Below are 19,200 nucleotides of genomic sequence, written 5' to 3' on the forward strand. Positions count from 1 at the left end.
TTAGTAGTGAAAGGTAAATGAACCAGCTTAATGTAAGCACACAATGTTAGCAACAAGGACAAAGGCAGTCAGTAGGAGAGCGTGACTGACTGTGTAGGGACCTAAAATAGAACTTGTGTAGCGTGAGGAAATGCAGAGAAAGGATGACTAGGAGATTTATAAGGTATGATGGAGGGAAATCGGACAATCACTGTGCTGCGAATGTGTGGGGGATTGTTTAAAACTGTGTGCTTTACAGACCATTCAAAAGCACATTTATTCCTCTGCCTGAAGAGCATAATGAAACATTTAGACAGTAACCATTCTTCTCTTTTCTGCTTGTTGGTGTTTCTGTGGGAGAGTGTGTGTGTCAGCACACTGTGGTGGGCATCTGACCAGCACTTTATCATGAAGTGGTTGACACACCCGAGGCATTGGAGCTCTGACTGTGCAGCTTTGTGAAACACTAGCAGGGAGTAATTCATGGCAGAAAAGTGACTTTTTATTTTTCATAGACACCAGGACAAATGGGTTGTCATAGCCTAGGATCATAAAAACACACACACACACACACACACACACACACACACACACACACACACACACACACACACACACACAGGACTATGTTATAAACTGTGATGTGATTAGTTTGTCAGCAAACCAAACTCAAAACGTTAGATCTGCATTGAAAATTACACCTGAGGAAGGTCTGAGAAGTGTTTACCTTTTAACGTCAGCTTGAGTCTAGATCTGGATGCAGAAATCTTTGAAACATTGATTATTATTGTAGGATTTTGCTTCATATTTTTGCAAACACATAATTGAAATAGAAAGATATTGTTCTAATGTTCTCAAAAAATAGCACAAACTAGTCTGTATCCTGATCTCCTTTTATACCAGGATTTCAGCATGTAGTTCTTGTCAAATGTGGTCTAACCTCCATTTAAGTCCAGATTTAGACAAACGCAATAATAAAAACACTTCTTCAGACACTATTGGGAGTCAGTGTTCAGGTTAAGGACATGAAGTTTGGGTTTTTAGAGGTGCTCCTCATTCTAAAGAAATGTCTACAACATCTGGTGTTAGTGGAAAGACACCATGAAGGAATCTGCTGGGTGACGCAGTGGTTCAGTGGGCGGCACTCGCAACCTCACAGTAAGAAGGTTCCTGTTTCAAATTCTAAACTAGCCATGCATGTGAGGTTAATAAAATGCTTAAAGTGTATAGATGGTTTGGTTAAGGTTTGATTTGTAGTTGAAGCACTCTGAGTGGTCAGAAAGACTAGAAAAAGTGCCAAATAAATGTGAGTTCATTACATTATACCATGAATCAAGGTGGCAAAAGTACACTTGGACATATCAGAGCATTTCTGGGACAATGTTCAGTGGGCAGATGAAATATAACATTTAACTTTTTGCCAAAATTTTGGAGGAAAAAAAAATACACCACACAAAAATCTAAAAACTTCATCTGGACACTAAAGTACGGTGGAGGAAACTTGTATCAACTTCACGGTTTAGGGCTGCTGTGCTATCCTGGTCACCAATCAATCAATGAGGGAAAAACTCACTGAAAAAGATCAAGAAGGTTAACTGCTGTTACTCAGCTGGCAATTCTGGGAATTCTGTAGTTTCATTGACATTTTTTTTTGCAAGTGTATACAAGAATGCAATTAACTTCATTTGTAATGATGCTCTCTCATATTATTGTAGGGTCTTTACCTTACAATATAAAGTGCTTTCAGGAAACTGATTTGGTGCTATATAAATAAAATTGAACTGAATCAAATAAATCAACATTTAGACCTTTCCTATACATATATATAAACACACACATACATGCACATATACACACACACACACTACAAAAACCCCTACATGATACATAGTTTGTCTTTTATATGCAACAAAAACAGGTAATATGTGCATTTCAATTGTATTCCAACATTTTTAAAAAAGTCATCGGATATTCTTTTCATAGAATAATATCCTTTTCCCATTTTAGGGGAAAGATTGAGTTAAAGGTCTATATAATACACTGAGAACTTATTGGGTCAAGAGGTTTCAAACGGTATTAAAAAGGTCCGGAAGCAGACATCTCCATTTGCTGATGACGCAGTGTATTAAAAAAGTTTATTTGCCCCTGTTACAAGCCGGTTACTGAACTACAGAAAATGTGGCTGATGCAGAACTATGGTTTGAATAAACATAGAAAGCAGAGGCTCAGCAGTCCGTCAGCTGAACAACAAAAGTGTCAGTGATAGATCAGATACCCAAACCAGTGTTGCAGAGAAGACAACAGAAGCTTATACCTTGGGCAGATTGGCCTGAGCTGTGGGAGTGGGAGTTGCCTCATCGATCATCTGATCAGGCTGATCCTTCTGTCTTTTGACCTCAAGAACAAGCTGAGCCAAGTAGTTCTGCTGGAAACGGGTCCGTTTACCAAGAGCACCTACAGATGAAATAAGCTTAAACAGTTTAGATATATTGTGGTTAAAAATTCTGACATCTTATTCACTAGGAAATCTAGTAATACTTCAACATATACTCAGCCCCGCTTAGAAAGGGGAACAACTACTGCTCTGTCTGTAGCTCAGTCTGCCGAAGTCTGAAGAGGTTAGCCATTTCTAAGATAATACTCATTTATTTTCCAAAAATGAACCAAAAACAGTGGCACCAAACATTCAAAATTCTTACAATTCCAATAAAGTCATCAGAGTAGCCCAGGCTTTTCAATCAAGTGTCTTCCTCATGGACTCAAGGATATCAAGTATTTATGAGGCTATGCTAATTAGAAGTTAGCAAAACGATGAAGCTAGTTGGTGTCTAAAGATGGCATCCTAGCTTCTGACCTAACTATTTCACAATGAAAGGTTAATTGTTTACATCCCGCCGTCGGCCGACGCTACAGCAGCCTGTGAGGACATCCACACCACCGTCTCTCAGTTACAGACGGCACATCCGCAGTCCCTGATTATCATCTCTGGGGACTTCAACCATGCCTCACCTTCTTCCACTCTCCCTAACTTCACCCAATATGTCGACTGCCACACAATGGACAATAAAACTATAGACCTGCTGTTTGCCAACACAAAGGAGGCTTACAGCTCATCACCTCTACCCCCCGCTTGGCCACTCAGACCACAACCTGGTCATTCTTCACCCCACCTACACCCCCATTGTGAAGAGGAAACCCCCCACCAAGAAGACAATAAGACTGTGGTCTGAGGACTGCAGTGAGGCCCTGTGAGACTGTTTTGAATCTACAGACTGGCAGGAACTCTGCAGGCCTCACGGTGAGGACATCGACGCCCTCACCCACTGCATCACAGACTACATGAACTTCTGTGTGGAGAACACTGTGCCAACCAAGAAGGTACGGTGCTTCTCCAACAATAAACCGTGGGTGACCCCAGAGCTGAAGGCCCTGCTGAACGAGAAGAAGAGGGCCTTCAGATCTGGAGACAAGGAGGAACTGAGGAGAGTGCAAAAGGATGTAAAATACAAGATCCGGAGAGGCAAAGAGAGCTTCAGGAGGAAGATGGATGAACAGCTCCAACATAACAAAGTCCGAGAAGTCTGGAGAAACATGAAAAAAATCTCTGGCCACTTTGAGGACAATGGAGGAGCCACAGTGTCTGCTGACCGGGGGTGGGCTAACAACTTGAATCTGTTTTTCAATAGATTTGACTCTGGGTCGTTGACCACCTCCCCCACCCCTCAGCTCCCATCTGCCCCCTTCCCTATGCTGACCCCCCTCTCTCCTGGTGCAATGCCATCATTGCCTGCGCTCTCCTCACCCTCACCCACAGCGGAGCCAGCCCCATCAACCACCCAAACCCAGCCTCACATCCACCTCACAGCTGATCAGGTGAGAAGTCAGCTCAGGAAGACGAAGATCAGGAAGGCAGCGGGTCCAGATGGAATCAGCTCCAGACTGCTCAGGGATTGTGCAGACCAGCTCTGTCAGGTGGTCCTGCACATCTTCAACCTGAGCCTGAATCTGGAGAGGGTTCCTGAACTGTGGAAGACTTCCTGCATAGTTCCAGTGCCAAAGATCGCACATCCCAGGGAGTCCAACCACTACAGACCTGTGGCCTTGACTTCTCACCTGATGAAGACCATGGAGAGGCTCATCCTGCACCACCTCCGCCCACTGGTGAGCTCAGCGCTGGACCCCCTGCAGTTCGCCTACCAGCCTGGCATCGGGGTGGACGATGCCGTCATCTACCTGCTGCACAGATCCCTCTCTCACCTAGAGCAGGCAGGGAACACTGTGAGGGTCATGTTCTTTGACTTCTCCAGTGCTTTCAACACCATCCAGCCTGCACTGTTGAGAGGGAAGATGGAGGGAGCCGGAGTGGACAAGCAGCTGACGGCATGGATCATCAACTACCTCACCAACAGACCACAGTATGTGAGGTGCCATGACTGTGTGTCTGATGTAGTAGTCTGCAGCACGGGGGCGCCACAGGGCACTGTCCTCTCACCCTTCCTGTTCAGTCTGTACACCTCAGATTTCAGGTACAATTCAGACCATTGCCACCTACAGAAGTTCTCAGATGATACGGCCATCATCGGATGCGTATCAGATGGGAACGACCAGGAATACAGGGGGGGTCATCAGTGACTTTGTCGGCTGGTGTGAGAACAACGCACTCCAAATCAACGCCAGCAAGACGAAGGAGATGATCATAGACTTCAGGAGGAAGCCACCCCCTACAGCACTGGTGAACATCCAGGGAAAGGACATTGAGACAGTGGTCTCCTACAAGTACCTGGGTGTTCATCTCAATAACAAGCTGGACTGGAGTACAAACACAGACGTCCTGTATAAGAAGGGCCAGAGTCGACTCCACCTGCTGAGGAGACTGAGGTCCTTTGGTGTCTGCAGGACTCTGTTGAAGACTTTTTATGACTCAGTGGTAGCATCTGCCCTTTTCTACGCAGTGGCCTGCTGGGGGGGTGGATGCACCGAAAGGGACAGGAGCAGGATCGACAAACTGGTGCGGAGTTCTAGCTCTGTGTTGGGATGTCCTCTGGAGTCTGTGATGGTGGTGGGTGAGAGGAGGATGTTAGCAAAGCTGACATCCATCATGAACAACCCCCATCACCCTCTTCATGAGACCGTGGGTGAACTGAGCAGCTCCTTCAGTCAGAGACTGAAACATCCTCGCTGCAGGAAGGAGCGCTTTCGCAGGTCATTCATCCCATCAGTAGTTAGACTGTATAACACATCATAATGTCTTGAGTCACTTGGACACTTTACCTACACTGCCATCACTTTATCCATACAGTCAGATACATTTTATTTATTACACTCACCCATATAATGCATACCGTGTATGCTGTGTACCTTACCGGCTACAAATGTATATAATATTTTGATATCTTTATATAGTGTTTGACGTGTGTGTATATGTGTGTATATGTAAATATATATATATATATATATATATATATGTATATAGTGCTTATGTATATGTGTATAGTTTTTTGCTATTTTATTTTATTCTATTGAATTTTAGTTTTAGTTTTTAGTTTATTTATTTGTTCTTACTCATCCTTTTCATTTTTTCTCTGTATTGAGCTGCTGTAATGCACAAATTTCCCCGTCGTGGGATTATTAAAGTTTTATCTTATCTTATCTTAAAAATAAATAATCACACAGCAATGATATAACTTTGGACACAAAGATGGGAAAAACTAAATACCAGTGAGATTTTGCAAGGTTTGTGGAGTCATGGGAGTTTACACAATAAGACCTTACAAATATAGACACCGCAGCAAGAGTAACATATCTGACAAGTCTGAAATTGTGGGTTAAACTGTTCTTTATGAAACTAAGCACTGGGGGGACAGCACCTGTGAGTGCTCAGTTCAAAGAGACAATTAGAAGACACTGAAGATGGACAGCTGCAGCTGAGAAAGTGAGCAACCTTAATTACAAGGTTGCTGTATGGATTGAGTTATTCACAACTAACAGTTGTAAAGTTAAGTTTAATCCCTGATAGCGTCATAACCTAAAATTTTAGTTGGCCAGTGATTCATTTCTAGGCTTTGAAATATTAGTTTCACCATGAAACTAACAAAACTAAAATATGAGTTCTTAAAAACTTATTTTTGATAATACAACGCTGTACAGGAGTAGAATGACAACTGAACAGGGACTCAACGAAAACAGCAGTGGACAAGTCCTCAACGAGGTTTATACTTTATCATTTTACAGACGAATGGCTGATACACTGTATCTTACAGAGAAAAGTTTGAGAAAATAAAACTCACTGACTAAAACTAAAGTTCCTTCTAAATGATAACGTCTCTAGAAGACTTGAACTCATCATTAGCATGAGTCAGTGTAGACTAAACTACTGGAGGCCAGAAGGCTCCAGAGAAGCCTTTGTGTTTAAAAGCAATCATTTGTTTAACAGTCAGCTTGTGTTTGGTGTTGAAATGCAGATCTCAAAAGTGGAACACAACTGTTATCAACTCTCATCTGCCATTTTCAATACAACATTATTTTTTTAATTCCTCTGTTACTGTTCTTTACCTACCAGTCATGTTGATATTGAGCCCAGAGAGCTCCTGAGCCTTCTTGATGTGTTCCTTGGCAGGCTGGTACTCATAGTAGGTGAGACTAGTGTAAACACACTCAAGGTGGAATTGGATAGCCAGGTTTCTATGTTGTGACAACACAGACTGGCATTTAAGCACTGTCAAAGGAAAGAGAAGAACATTCCAGTGAGGATGATGATTAAGCACACGCTAGCTTGCAATGTGAACAAGCAGTTAATGTGAAGAGATTGTTAAAGTTCGTGGACATCGCGGAATAATAAAATTAACTTTAAAAAAAAAAATACCAGGGGTCCAAGTGTTTTCCTAAGCACCATCTACGTGAACCAAGTACATCTGTACTCTTCACAACCCTGCCCAAAGACCTGAGGCTCTGAAGTGATATGCTACAAAAGGCAAGCTGAGCACAGAGTCAATGGCAGTGGATGAAGAAAATGCAGTCTCATTTCCTCTCTGCTCAACTAATCTGATTATTATTTTGAAGCTGTCATGGAGCATGAGAAATCATCCTCAGCTGAGACTGTCAGGAAAAGCAAAGCAGAGAGGAGGTGTAAAATTCATTATGTAAAATCATATACTTTCATTCAGCATTAATGAAGCAACACTGGGGGTTATGGTACTCAGAGAGGCAAGGGGACAGATTTAAATGCAACACATCAGTGTCACCTTTAGCACTGGTAATTTCACACTGCAGCAGATGCTTTTCTGGTGGCAGTGTGAGGGGTTTGGGATGGAATATAAACTGTAACTCACATCATTTACAAATATTTACATTTTTAAAGAAGAACTAGTTTGGCTTGTGACTAATCCTTTTAGTTATATCAAGTCAGTCTTTACTTTGTTCCAAAACCATCTCATCCAACATTTTCTACAGGCACTAAAACTGATGAGCCAAAACATTACAACCTCTCACATATGAAATGAACAACTAATTATGCCAGTAATGATCTGCAATTCACATCAATCAGCCCCAACAGTAAATCACCCATACATGCACTGTGTAGGTCCAAAGTTGAGGCTTGCTTTTCCCGAGGCCTGGGAGACTGAGGGTTCTGAACAGTACTTAGCTGTTCCCAGGACCGTGCTCTTCTGAACAGAGATCATTGTTCCTGGAATCTACTCTCCCAGTTTGGGGGTCACTGCCCCAAGTGTTCCAATTACCACGGGGACATTGTTCACCTTCCACATCCTCTCTAGCTCTTCTCACAACCCTTGGTATTTCTTTCTTTTTTTTTTTGCATTCTTGGCCACAGCGGCTTTTATGGACAGTGGAGAGAGACAGGAAATGGGGTAAGGATACAGGGGAAGACACGCGGACAAATTGGCGACGTGCCGGGAATCGAACCCGCGCCACTCACCATTTCACCACTAAACTACCCAGGCGCCCCCTTGGTATTTCTTGAGCATCTCATGTTCCTGCTTCTTGATGTTGCCATCACTTGGCATTGCTACATCTATCACTACGGCCTTCTTCCTCTGCTTGTCCACCACTATGATTTCCGGTTGGTTAGCCATCACCAGTTTGCTCATTTGTAGTCCTACAGGATCTTAGCCTGGCCATTCTCAACCACCCTTGGGGGCATACCCATTTTGACCTTGGGACTTCCAGGTCATCCTTGGCACAGATGTTCCTGTATACTATCCTAGACACTTGGTTATGGCGTTCCATGTATGCCCTGCCTGCTAGCATCTTGCACCCTGCTGTAGTATGCTGGATTGTCTCAGGGGCATCTCTGCACAGCCTGCACCTGGGGTGTGGTAGACCAAAGCCTCTATAAATCTTGTGCTTAGAGCTTGTTCCTGTGCTGCTATGATTGGTGCCTCTGTGCTGTCTGTCAGTTTTTCCATTTTCAAGATCCACTCTGTATGCATCTACATTGCCTTGGAGGAGTCTTATAATTCAGGTCAAGATTAAAATATACTATGACCCATTAAGAACACAACAATGTAACATTTTTGTATGTTATAATTCTCGCTGCATTCATTCTGGTGGTCAACGTGTCGATTTCCCAATCCTTGCTTGCCTGTGGCAGTCGTGGCCATGTGGACAAGGCAACTTGGCCTTGTGAGACTCCTCATGTGAAATGAGCTGCTAGTCCTGTTTTCATTACCCTGATTGTTTTTCTATATCCATCCATCCATCCATCCATCCATCCATCCATCCATCCATCCACTTTTGCTTCCTGTCACATGAAGATCAGTGAGCTTCAGGTCCCAACGACCCTGTAGCTGGTTTGCTTGTTTGCCATTCTTAAGCTACTTTTTGTTGGTATTAAACTAGAGATGTACCATATCCCATTGTATCTGACATATTTTACATGTCTGTGTCTCTGTAATTCTGTAACTGCACCTCTAAAATGAGATGCGGTCACTGTGCCCCGCTGTCAACTGAGCTGAGCTAAGAATGCTATGAAAAATAGTTGGAGCTAATAAATGTTGAACCAGGTACTTATACTGAAATAACTGCAATGTGTAATGAGTGCTAGAACTCTGAAATGAGGAAAAGGCAGGTGTCTACACTGACAGATATCTGGCTACTTCATTAGCAACATGGGAGGACTGGATACAGTTTGGGTGTCTCAGCTCAGACACGTCAGTACATTTTCATGCCATACCTCATGTAAACTGTATACTTAGTTCTGTAGTACTTGAATTTCGAGACAATAGTGTTGTTCCAAATCAAACACACTGAGTCGTGCACTTGATGGAAATTGTTTTACTGTGAATGTCACACTAGCTACCGCATTTAGCGAACAACTACAAATTATTGTGCCTCTGAACATACACATGACATTCTAAAAATGAGAACACAAACAAACCACAACACATACGTGTGTCTGTGGCCACAACGCCTTGGAAAAAAGCTGGTGCTGGTATCCTCTTTGCTCAAGACCTTGGTGGTCCATCCGTCAAGACGGCAACCACTGCGGTTGATAAGTGTGCAGCAGTCCACACTCAGCTTTTTGACTGTTGAGTTCACCATCTGGATACTTACAGACCACATCGAGAAACTGCAACAGTTTGACTGCATTATGCTCTCATTCAGTATGTAATTTCAGAAGCAGCAGATCACATATTACATTTTGTTTCATAGAAGCATAAATCAATATGCTGTGTTCATCCTGATTTGGGGTGGCTGTAGCTCAGTAGGTAGAGCAGGTCACCTACTGATCAGAAGGTCAGTGGTTCGATTCCTGGCTACTCCAGGCTACATGCCAATGTATCCTTGGGCAAGATACTTAACCCCAAGTTCCTCTCCGACCGTCCCGTCGGAGTATGAATGTGTGTGAATGATAGTTAATTAAAAAAAAGCACTTAGCTTAGTAAATATGGAAGTGCTTGTATGAATGGGAGTGCATGGGTGAATGTAAAACATGTTGTAATAGCGCTTTGAGTGCTCATACTGAGTAGAAAAGCACTATATAAGAGCTAGTCCATTTACCATTTACCATTTACCATTTGCTTAGTTACATGGCATATCACAAATGTAGCTAATTTTTTTTTTTTTTCAGTACCTTCATGCAGTTTTTAAAAGTTTTACAGTTTCAGTAGAAACTGTGAGGCATATAAAATGTAGAAAATTCAAGGCACTGAGAGGTTTTGGTCTCTTCAAGCGAGAATAACCTCAGCCTTTTCCTTTCATATTGAAATAGACTTCAGATATGTAAATTAAAATGCAAAACTTTGTACCAGCCGCCTATCTTTGGAGATATTTATAGGTGTGTTTTTTCTGTTCCGATCCAACAACTTTACAACAACTGTTCTGATCAGCTAAGCCACGCCAGTCCCAGTGGACACCTTCCAACAGCAAGCAGACACGTACAAAAAAGGTATTCATGAATTCGGGTAGTTAAACCATCCATCTTGAATGTGGCTGAGAATAAGACTCAACCAATGTGCCAACTTAAATAAAGAAAAAGCAAGTTCTGACGAACTGTAATTAATTAAAGCTGCGGACTCTTAATGAACGGTATGAAGAAAAAAAATGTTCAGGAAATTAAGTCACCAACATTTTCCATACTGAGCACCAAACAAAAGGAAATCAAGCCAGACATAGCAGCACCTCCTCAGAGGAGTGTAACATGGGCAGAAAACAGATCTGCATGCTTTTCACAGCATCATCCTCACCTCGCTGCTCACGCCACTCGTAAAAGCATTGTGTGGGCAACTCCTCCCCTGGAATATGGATCAGACTGTTTTGTATTATGTGCGTACTGCTCGCCCTTCACACTCTTAACTGCCACACAACATACTGCACTCCAACAAACTCACTGCCTTTAAACAAACAAGCATGCAGCCCTGTGGAAAGGCTGTGGAAAAAACCCAGCAATAATTACACAAACAATTCAAATGCTGATAACAGCTCTGCTGGGACGATGGAAAAAGGAGAGCAGCTTTGCTTTATGAAGATGGGAGTTATTCACATACTGAAATTTTCTCCACTCTAATTAATCAAACAGTGTTTCTGTAATGAAATTAAAAACTTTTAAACAAAGAACATCTCTTCAGTGCACTGTGGCCACATGTCACAGTTTTAGGCAGTGTTACTGTAAGAACCCAGTACACGCTTCATGCTCCACATGCCCAGGAGATATTTTTATAAACAGTATGCGTGAAATGGACCCAGCCTTCCAACAAAACTCTTCAGTGCATAATGAAATGTAAGCAATTTACTGCAGACAACAAAATAACAGTCATGAACAAGATTTATCTCATACAAATAAAGAGTGCTGAATAATATTGCACTATACTAAAGGTTTTTGCTATGGGAGGCTGTTAGGGTTAGGGTATCCTAAATGTTGGGAGCGTAACAACATTTAACTGTTGATATAACAGACTTGGTAGCATTTTTATCATCATCCTGGAACTTCCTCCCACAACTCAAGATTCAAGAGCAACTCCACACTTAAAACATTTATTTCTCTTAGTCAGTGGAAAAAAGAAGTTCTCTGAAACAGCCCCCACACTGTGCACACACTAGGTCTTGAGCTGGTTTGCATTCAGATGCAGCATAAATTTAAACTAAGTACTAAAACAACAACATGGGTGGTCATGATGTCACCTGGAATGGTTTCCAGTTAAGCAGTTGAACCTTCTTAAAGGTTAACTGGTGGAATTTCTTAGCTTCTCGATGAGATCACTGACTACACTGTTAGTAGTAACAAACAGTCAGACTGTCCAAGAACCTTCACTCATTTGTGGTGAGTGAAATTCTAGTAATTTATTAGTCTGTTACTGAGCACTTAATTAACAGATGTGTGTGTCGCTGCATTGCACCTGTAGTTTATGGAATGTATCTGTCAGGTTTGCTGATTACTATTAGCTGATAACTCCACCCTCTTATGCAAATATGGTCAATATATGGCTTCAAAAACTCAGCATGGTGGTCCAGAAACCAGTGTACGGTGTTGGCCTACGGCAGAAAAAGAGCAAGACTTCCCAAACTTCTCAGATTTCATGCAGCACACACACAAACACTTAAACTGTGTTCAGACTTTCATGTGAAACTGCTCCAAAGTAACCACTGCTGAGGGAGACCAAGAGGAAGATGGGACCTGCTTGGACAAAGGAAAACATGGAATGGGTGCAGCAAGACCAGTGGAGATCATGGTGTACTAGGATGTGAGATTAACTGCTTATCAAGTTATGACAAGCTTAAAGTCAGAGTTTTTGGTGTCATCAAAGTGCCACACTTTTTACCTGGCTAAGTCTCAATGGAACAAATAACGTGGTTTAAAACTGTCTGGAAGCACCCTGTTTTAAGAACCTTACAGAGTCTTTGCTGGGGGGGATATGTTTTATACATGCAAGCTGTACAGACCCATTCCAAAAAATGTGAATATCATGGAAAAGTTGATTAATTTCCATAATTCCATTCAAAAAGTTAAACTTTAATAGATTATAGATTCAGGGCCCACAATTTAAATGATTTCAAGTATTTGTTTATTTTTACATAATTGATTCTTGAATCTCCTCTTTTTGATAATCCACTGAAGCCCACGGTCATCTCTTTTGCTGGTGCATCTTCTCCTGCCACATTTTGTCCTTCCACTAGACTTTCCATTGATGTGCTTGGACATGACACTCTGTGAACAGCCAGCCTCCTTAGCTATGAAGTTTTGTGGCTTACCCATCCTATGGAGGGTATCTATGATGGTCTTCTGGCCAGTTGTTAGGTCTGCAGTCTTCCCCATATTGAACAGAACTGAGACATTTGAACCAAACTGAAGCAATTTAATGACACCTGGGGAAACCTGTGCAGGTGCTTTGAGTTTAGTAGATGATTAGTGTGTCACACTCAGTTTAAAATATTCATGCCCTGCAAAATTTGGGCTGATTTCTTGAAATCCTGCCCAAATTATGTAAAAATAAACAAATAAATACTTGAAATCGTTTAAATTGTGGGCCCTGAATCTATAATCTAAGAAAGTTTAACTTTTTGAATGGAATTATGGAAATTAATTAACTTTTCCATGATATTCAAATTTTTTGGAATGGGTCTGGATATTACTAAAACTACTGAATGAAGAGCAAACTGTGTGTTGCATTGTTACTGGACTGTGCATGTATTAATTTGGAGATGCAGAGAATTAATTTGTTTTACTAGTACATTTGTTGCACTAGATTCTTTCACACTGCTGGAATTGCAGCTACTAGAACACCAGCAAAAATACCTGTTCAATCATTTCAATTGGATCTGCCCATAATTCACACATCTATGTTATTAGGATATGTTACAGTAACTTTTAATGTTCATATGTATCCAGTTTAAAGTTTTAATGCAGAGGCGTCACATTAGAAACAAACAGCAGTACAGAGTACAGAGTGCACTCAGTGTTAAACTAATTAACTAGACTTTAAATATTTATTTTACCGCTCTGTGCATTAAAATGATCAGATTAACAGCAGCATTAATTACTTGTCTTATTTGCAACAATGCTGCATTTTACTGTTATTTTTTTTCAATGTCATAGTTTTTTTACCCAAATTTTATCATCACCACGATCTGATAAGGGCTTTGATTGAGGAGGCAGCATTTATAGTGAGCGTTTTGTGTGGAAGAAAAGTCACATGACCCAAAAAACACCCATTTTTATGTGAGCGCACGGAGCCTGAAGCAGTGCGCCATGCTTACCACAGAAAGTTGATGGCCACCATTGTGACGGCAACTGAAGTTTTAGGTTTTGTCCAGCCAGCTAAGGCACAGGAAATCTTGCTGTGTTGAACTTTGTTCGCAGCATGCCCCTCTGGACTTTCTTACAATGATAACCTAAAATATTTGATTGTACCTTTGGAGGCACCGTAGGTGACCAGATGGCATCTGCATTGTCCAACAAGCAAAATGCAGTGACGCCAAGTGTAGGTCAAATGCAGACGGGTGGAAAAGCTGTCTTGAAAAGAGAACAACTGAAGTAGATTTCAACATGAAGTGAACAGGTGCCCAAAAACACAAAGACACCAGCAGGAGGAGTACACGAGCCTGTCACCTCTGAGGCTGGCTTTTATCACATTTTTCCATTAAATACCACAAAGAATTCACTACCTCCTGCTCTGCAACTGTCTGACAGCAAAAGATGTAACTGGAAACAACTGCATAATAAATTTGGCTTAATCATAAAAAAAATACAAAAAAAGTGAGCAGAGACAGCAGGAACACACTGAACCGGCTGATGTTTGGCACAGTAAGCTGCTTAATGTGTAGCTGCTCAGTTGGGTTTGGAATAACGGTTTCCACATATGATCAACATTTTAGCACACATGCTATACAGTCATGAGCATATGACAAACACAATAAGTAACAGACAAGAAGCACAGACATTTGCACTTTGCTGTCTCCACAAACCTTTCTCCATGCTGATCTGGGCCATGCTGAACAGTTGTGGAGAACGGGCCTCTAGAATTTGCTGGTGGAGGTTAATGTAGCGAAGGGTCCACCAGGGCAGCAGCTGCATGTACAGATGAAAAAAAGTCAGCGAGCTCAGAGACTCAGACCGTTGGTGCTCATCTTCAAATCCTCAACTTACGCCTGTTGCGGTTATTATTTTGATTATGCTGAGATTACACTTAGACTCTTGTGGATGTTTGATGTGGTCTCCAGCGCTCGTGCTGCCAAGAATAGTGTCACTAATAATAGCTCACCATGACTGATGGTCCTGCAGCATTTAATAACTCCTTGTCAGTGTTCTTATTCAAGATCGGTCAGATCGTTCATCCAATTTAATTACTGTAGAGATGAGATACATTTGTGCTTAAGGTTGTTATGTTCTTACTTCTCGCTTCTTAATCTGAAGACCACAAAAACAGGCCTTGGCTTTATTTTATCATCCCATTTAAATGAATGTAATGAATCATATTTCCATCTTCGCAGACTTGTGCCTGCTTAAAACATGCTAACCCACTGAAAAGCTGGAATGTTGAAAGATTAAGATATCTGAAAATACATAAGAATAATGCTTATTTTATCTAAGTTTACATTTTTCCTCATGATCCAGTCATGATTACATTATCAGGCTTGGTTTAAACAATGTCAGTTTGTGGCTGAGAAAAACCAATGTAAATGTGTTTCTGTAAAATAAACACAAAAAAGAGAAGGAGTCCCCGCTGTTCTTAACAACAAGCATCCCATTCAGAAAGTCCATGATTATGTGAATAAATAAAGACATTCAACGCTGATCTTGAGACCCCTTCGGAGCAAAACACCAGCATTTAGAGTGCTGCATGCTGGAGCTAAGTGCTGAGCATGCACTAAAAACAGCCCACTCCTCAGCTTTCTGCATCCGAACAGGACAGAAAGCTGCAGGGAGAGAGGGAGAAAAGAGTGGATGTCTTGCAGTCTTGTAAGTGTTATATTTCCCCTTCCACCAAAACCCCCTTACAACTTGGAAACTCCTGTTCGTGTCGCACACTAAAAGAGTGTAAGTGAACCATGTAAAAATCTTATTTGTGTGTCAGCGGGGAGGTTACATTTTCAATGCAGGACGACGGCATCCTCTGCTGCACGGCTGCACGGACATTTAATAGTCTGTCTCAGTGAATCAATAAGTTCCAGCATGCATACGCACATACGCAGGGTATAGTCACATGTATCTATGTTGTTTGACAACATACGCATGTGCACCTTGACAGGCAGAGCTTTGCACTCTCCTACTATATTTCCTGTTGTGCAGTGGGCTGTGAGCAGCTCCTAAAACAAGAATATGGAGGAAAGGAAGATAAAAATCTGAAGGGGCAATGGTGGGATTATACACTTAAAAGCTACTTTCAGCTGCTCCCTTATTCACCAGGGGGCTGCCACAGCAGGCTGCATGTTTGATTTGGCAGATTTTTTTTTTTTTTTTTTTGCTTGTTTGTTTTGTTTTTTAAATAAGCACCAGATGCCCTTCCTGATGCGAGCCCAAAGGGAGTTGTAACTCCTCCAGGGATCAAACTGGGGATCTTTTGCTTGTTAGGCAAATGTGTAAAGCACTGGATTATACACTTAATGTTAGCCCTTAAACCTATAAAGTCACACTTCCCTGCTGCAGCATTTAAAGCTTATCAACACCAAATTCCCTAATAGCAAAAAGCATTCTGGACTTGTGCTCAGGCTGACTGCTGATGTCACTGCACGCACGTGACAGCTGACGCAAGATTGGCTGTCAGACAGCCAATCATTTTCTGCTGCATGACTTATGGTGTCATTTTGCCGTTGTCGTTTCTGAAAAGTGATGTGTTTACACGTAGACGTTTCAGAAACGATCTCCGTTTATATGGAAACACAAACTCTGAAACGCTGCAGTCTGGAGCCCGTTTCCAAAAAGTATCGTTTTCACTCCGTTCTCGTGTAAACGGGAGGCCGAAACGCATCAAAACTCACACGTTTTCATTTTGAAACGTTGTGTAAACGGGGCCTAAGAGGCTGAAACCTCTTTCAGAATTGTTAAAGATATTAACCTCACCAGCTACTATTATTAATATCACTAATATCAGCTATTAGCTTGTTAACTGACCTAATAGTAGAATTAATTTAACAAAAAATAAAGACCACCTCAACCTGTCAGCAGTGGAGGACATAACTACAAACAAAAAACCTCTAGTATTGTGTCAAATATAGTTTTGAATTTTTTCTTCTTCAGAAAACCTTAAAAATAAGTACTTTATGTAAAATGAAGCCTTAAAGACTGTTGTAAAAAATAAGATCATTTACTTGCTCTGATGTCACCACAGCATTTTAAAGAGATCTAAGATTTGCTCCCTCTGCAAACAAACTAGAAAATATTCAGATATTAAGTATTTTGCATTAATAAAAGGTCTGCTGAGGCAGACTGGCATGTCATGGAGTTGATCCAGCTATTCCTTGGAATTTTGCATTGGCCAAAAAGTAATAAATGCATTTTAATTTACGATACAAATACTTTGTAGGAAGTCATCTACCAATGCACAGGCAAACTGTGACTATTGTAATTACCTCATTATCAGGCTGTTCTAAAAGCCTCCTGAAAAGCCTTTTCAGTTGATCCAAAATGCTGCATTGAGGGGTTGGAAAGAGAGAGACCATATTTCTCCCATATTCATTAGCTGTTAAATAAACAGAACTGAGTTTCCTGCATACAGAGTCTTGAAAAATCAAGTCCCATCATATCCTAAAGACCACAGTGTATCATATATATCACACATGATAATACTGGTATAGGTATTACATGATAAAGAGTTGTTTTGCAATGATATAGCAACACCATGAATTTACATTCCCCAGCGTGCACAACAATGACACAAGCCCAAACATGTTAGAGTGAGAGCAGCATGTCAGCCGCTGATAGTAATTTACTGAAAAGGGAGCTACTTCAATATGGAGGGGGTCTGTCTAGACGTCAGACTGCCATATGCAAGAAAACTGTTCCCGCTGAAGGTGGAAACAACAAGCTGGTTTCACCATTTGAGGCAATAACAGACCATCAAGTTCAACCAGGCTATGAAGACATGCGAGGAGGAAGGGCAAATGATGAAGGTAATTTAAGTAACTGGTTAAAAAGCTCAACCCAAGATGCAACATCCCAGGAAAAATACATTTTTCAATTTCAATTTTATTATGTGACAATATTGTCCCGACTGCTGATGAGTTCCAAGGTGAAGTTATTTTAATTATTGTTAAACCAAAGTGTTACGCAGTTATGTGTTGAGTCCATGAAAAACTTGCCAAATTTTCCTCTGTCAATACCAAACAATTTATTCTGATACTGACTCCTGTTAGATGTCGGATGATTTAAGTCTTAAGGAAAAAAAAACATATTTTCAATCTAACTGTTTATTCATTAACAAACAGGGGCCTCAGCAGCATGTGGAAGAACCATACACAGCCACAACAGCCTGCCACCTCCTCCTCATGCTGGTCACCAGCTTGGTCACACACTGCTGTGGGATGGCGTCCCATTCTTCAACCAGCATTTGTACCAATGGGGTTGTGTTGGTCACTCTGGCGCGAACAACAGCACGGCCAATTTAATGTTACATGGGGCTGATGTCAAGACTACAGGCAGGCCATTCCATCCTCTCTGTTCCCAAATTCAGGAGATAGTCTCTGATAAACCCCACTCTGTGGGGGCAAGCGTTGTCATCTTTGAGTTCGGTCCCAGACTGTGGAGATATGAGGTTGCCACTGGTTGCAGAATCTCATCTCAATCTCTCTGCACTGAGATTGCCTCCAATGATGACTGACTGTCAGCACCAGGGGTACCAGAAGCTCAAAACAAGAGTCAATAGCAGAATAAGCTGTTTGACACTGGCAGAGAAGATTTGGTAAGTTTTTCATGGGTGTAACCCACATACTCAACTCTGCTGCTCAACCCATAACTGCATTTTCCTTACAAATGTGGCTCCATTTAAGGGGAAATAAACAGACTTTCCAACCGTATAAAGATTTACTCCCAAGAAGCATTATTACAACAAAGAAAAGAAAAAAAAATAAATAAATCAACCAAACACAGATTTAAATTCGAATTATGAAAAACGTTTCAACTACATCCTTCTTATTTATGTAGTGACTCAAAATTAAAAAGTAGAAGTGAGTTCTCCAATTTTGGCCTCTGCAGTAGATTCTGTCAGTAAAGGTTTGCTTATATTTTTCCAATCAACAATGTGCAAGTTTGGATGGATCCATTATGTATGAAACCAACACAAGGACTTGTGAAATTTATTCAAATATATTCTGCTTGCAGTTAGTGAGTAAACTTCAATGAAAATTTTTATAATGTATGTATTTATAATTCATACATAAACTGAGATAATCCTATGATCATGGTAACAGAAAGACTGACTTACCTGAAGACCGTCCATCTTGGAAGAGCACTTGGTGAAAATTACCCTGGCCAGCAGTAGGAGAAATGGATTGGCCATCTGGCTATATACAGATTCTCCATCCAGGAGCAGGCTGGAGTGGATGGCATCAACCAGTATCTGGGGCTCCTAATCAAATACACAGAAATAAGGATCAAGTATTCACACTGACAAATGAAGGTCTGAGATCTGGACCACTTTCAAGCCTATTGTTGAATCTGACAAAATTGAGGAGTCAGCCCACATGTGCAAATCAGCTTTTTGCTGATGAAGAGCCTAAAGACACGTTAAGGTGCAAAAAGACCTGCCTGTTACACCTACATATACACTGAGT

General features: G+C 41.3%; 1 protein-coding gene across 1 annotated transcript in view; it reads right to left on the reverse strand.

Annotated features, from left to right (window-relative positions):
- ttc27 (tetratricopeptide repeat domain 27) overlaps nt 1–19,200 on the reverse strand; it is a 111,053-nt gene that overhangs the window by 65,843 nt on the left and 26,010 nt on the right. Inside the window, exons 4-7 of the mRNA XM_030725209.1 lie at nt 18,852–18,995; nt 14,398–14,500; nt 6,536–6,694; nt 2,294–2,433 (exon numbers count right to left, since the gene is read on the reverse strand). Coding sequence (XP_030581069.1) covers nt 2,294–2,433; nt 6,536–6,694; nt 14,398–14,500; nt 18,852–18,995 — 546 coding nt within the window. The remainder of the gene's footprint in view (nt 1–2,293; nt 2,434–6,535; nt 6,695–14,397; nt 14,501–18,851; nt 18,996–19,200) is intronic.

This window comes from Archocentrus centrarchus, unplaced genomic scaffold, assembly GCF_007364275.1.
Source record: "Archocentrus centrarchus isolate MPI-CPG fArcCen1 unplaced genomic scaffold, fArcCen1 scaffold_50_ctg1, whole genome shotgun sequence".
Taxonomy (NCBI): Eukaryota; Metazoa; Chordata; class Actinopteri; order Cichliformes; family Cichlidae; genus Archocentrus; species Archocentrus centrarchus.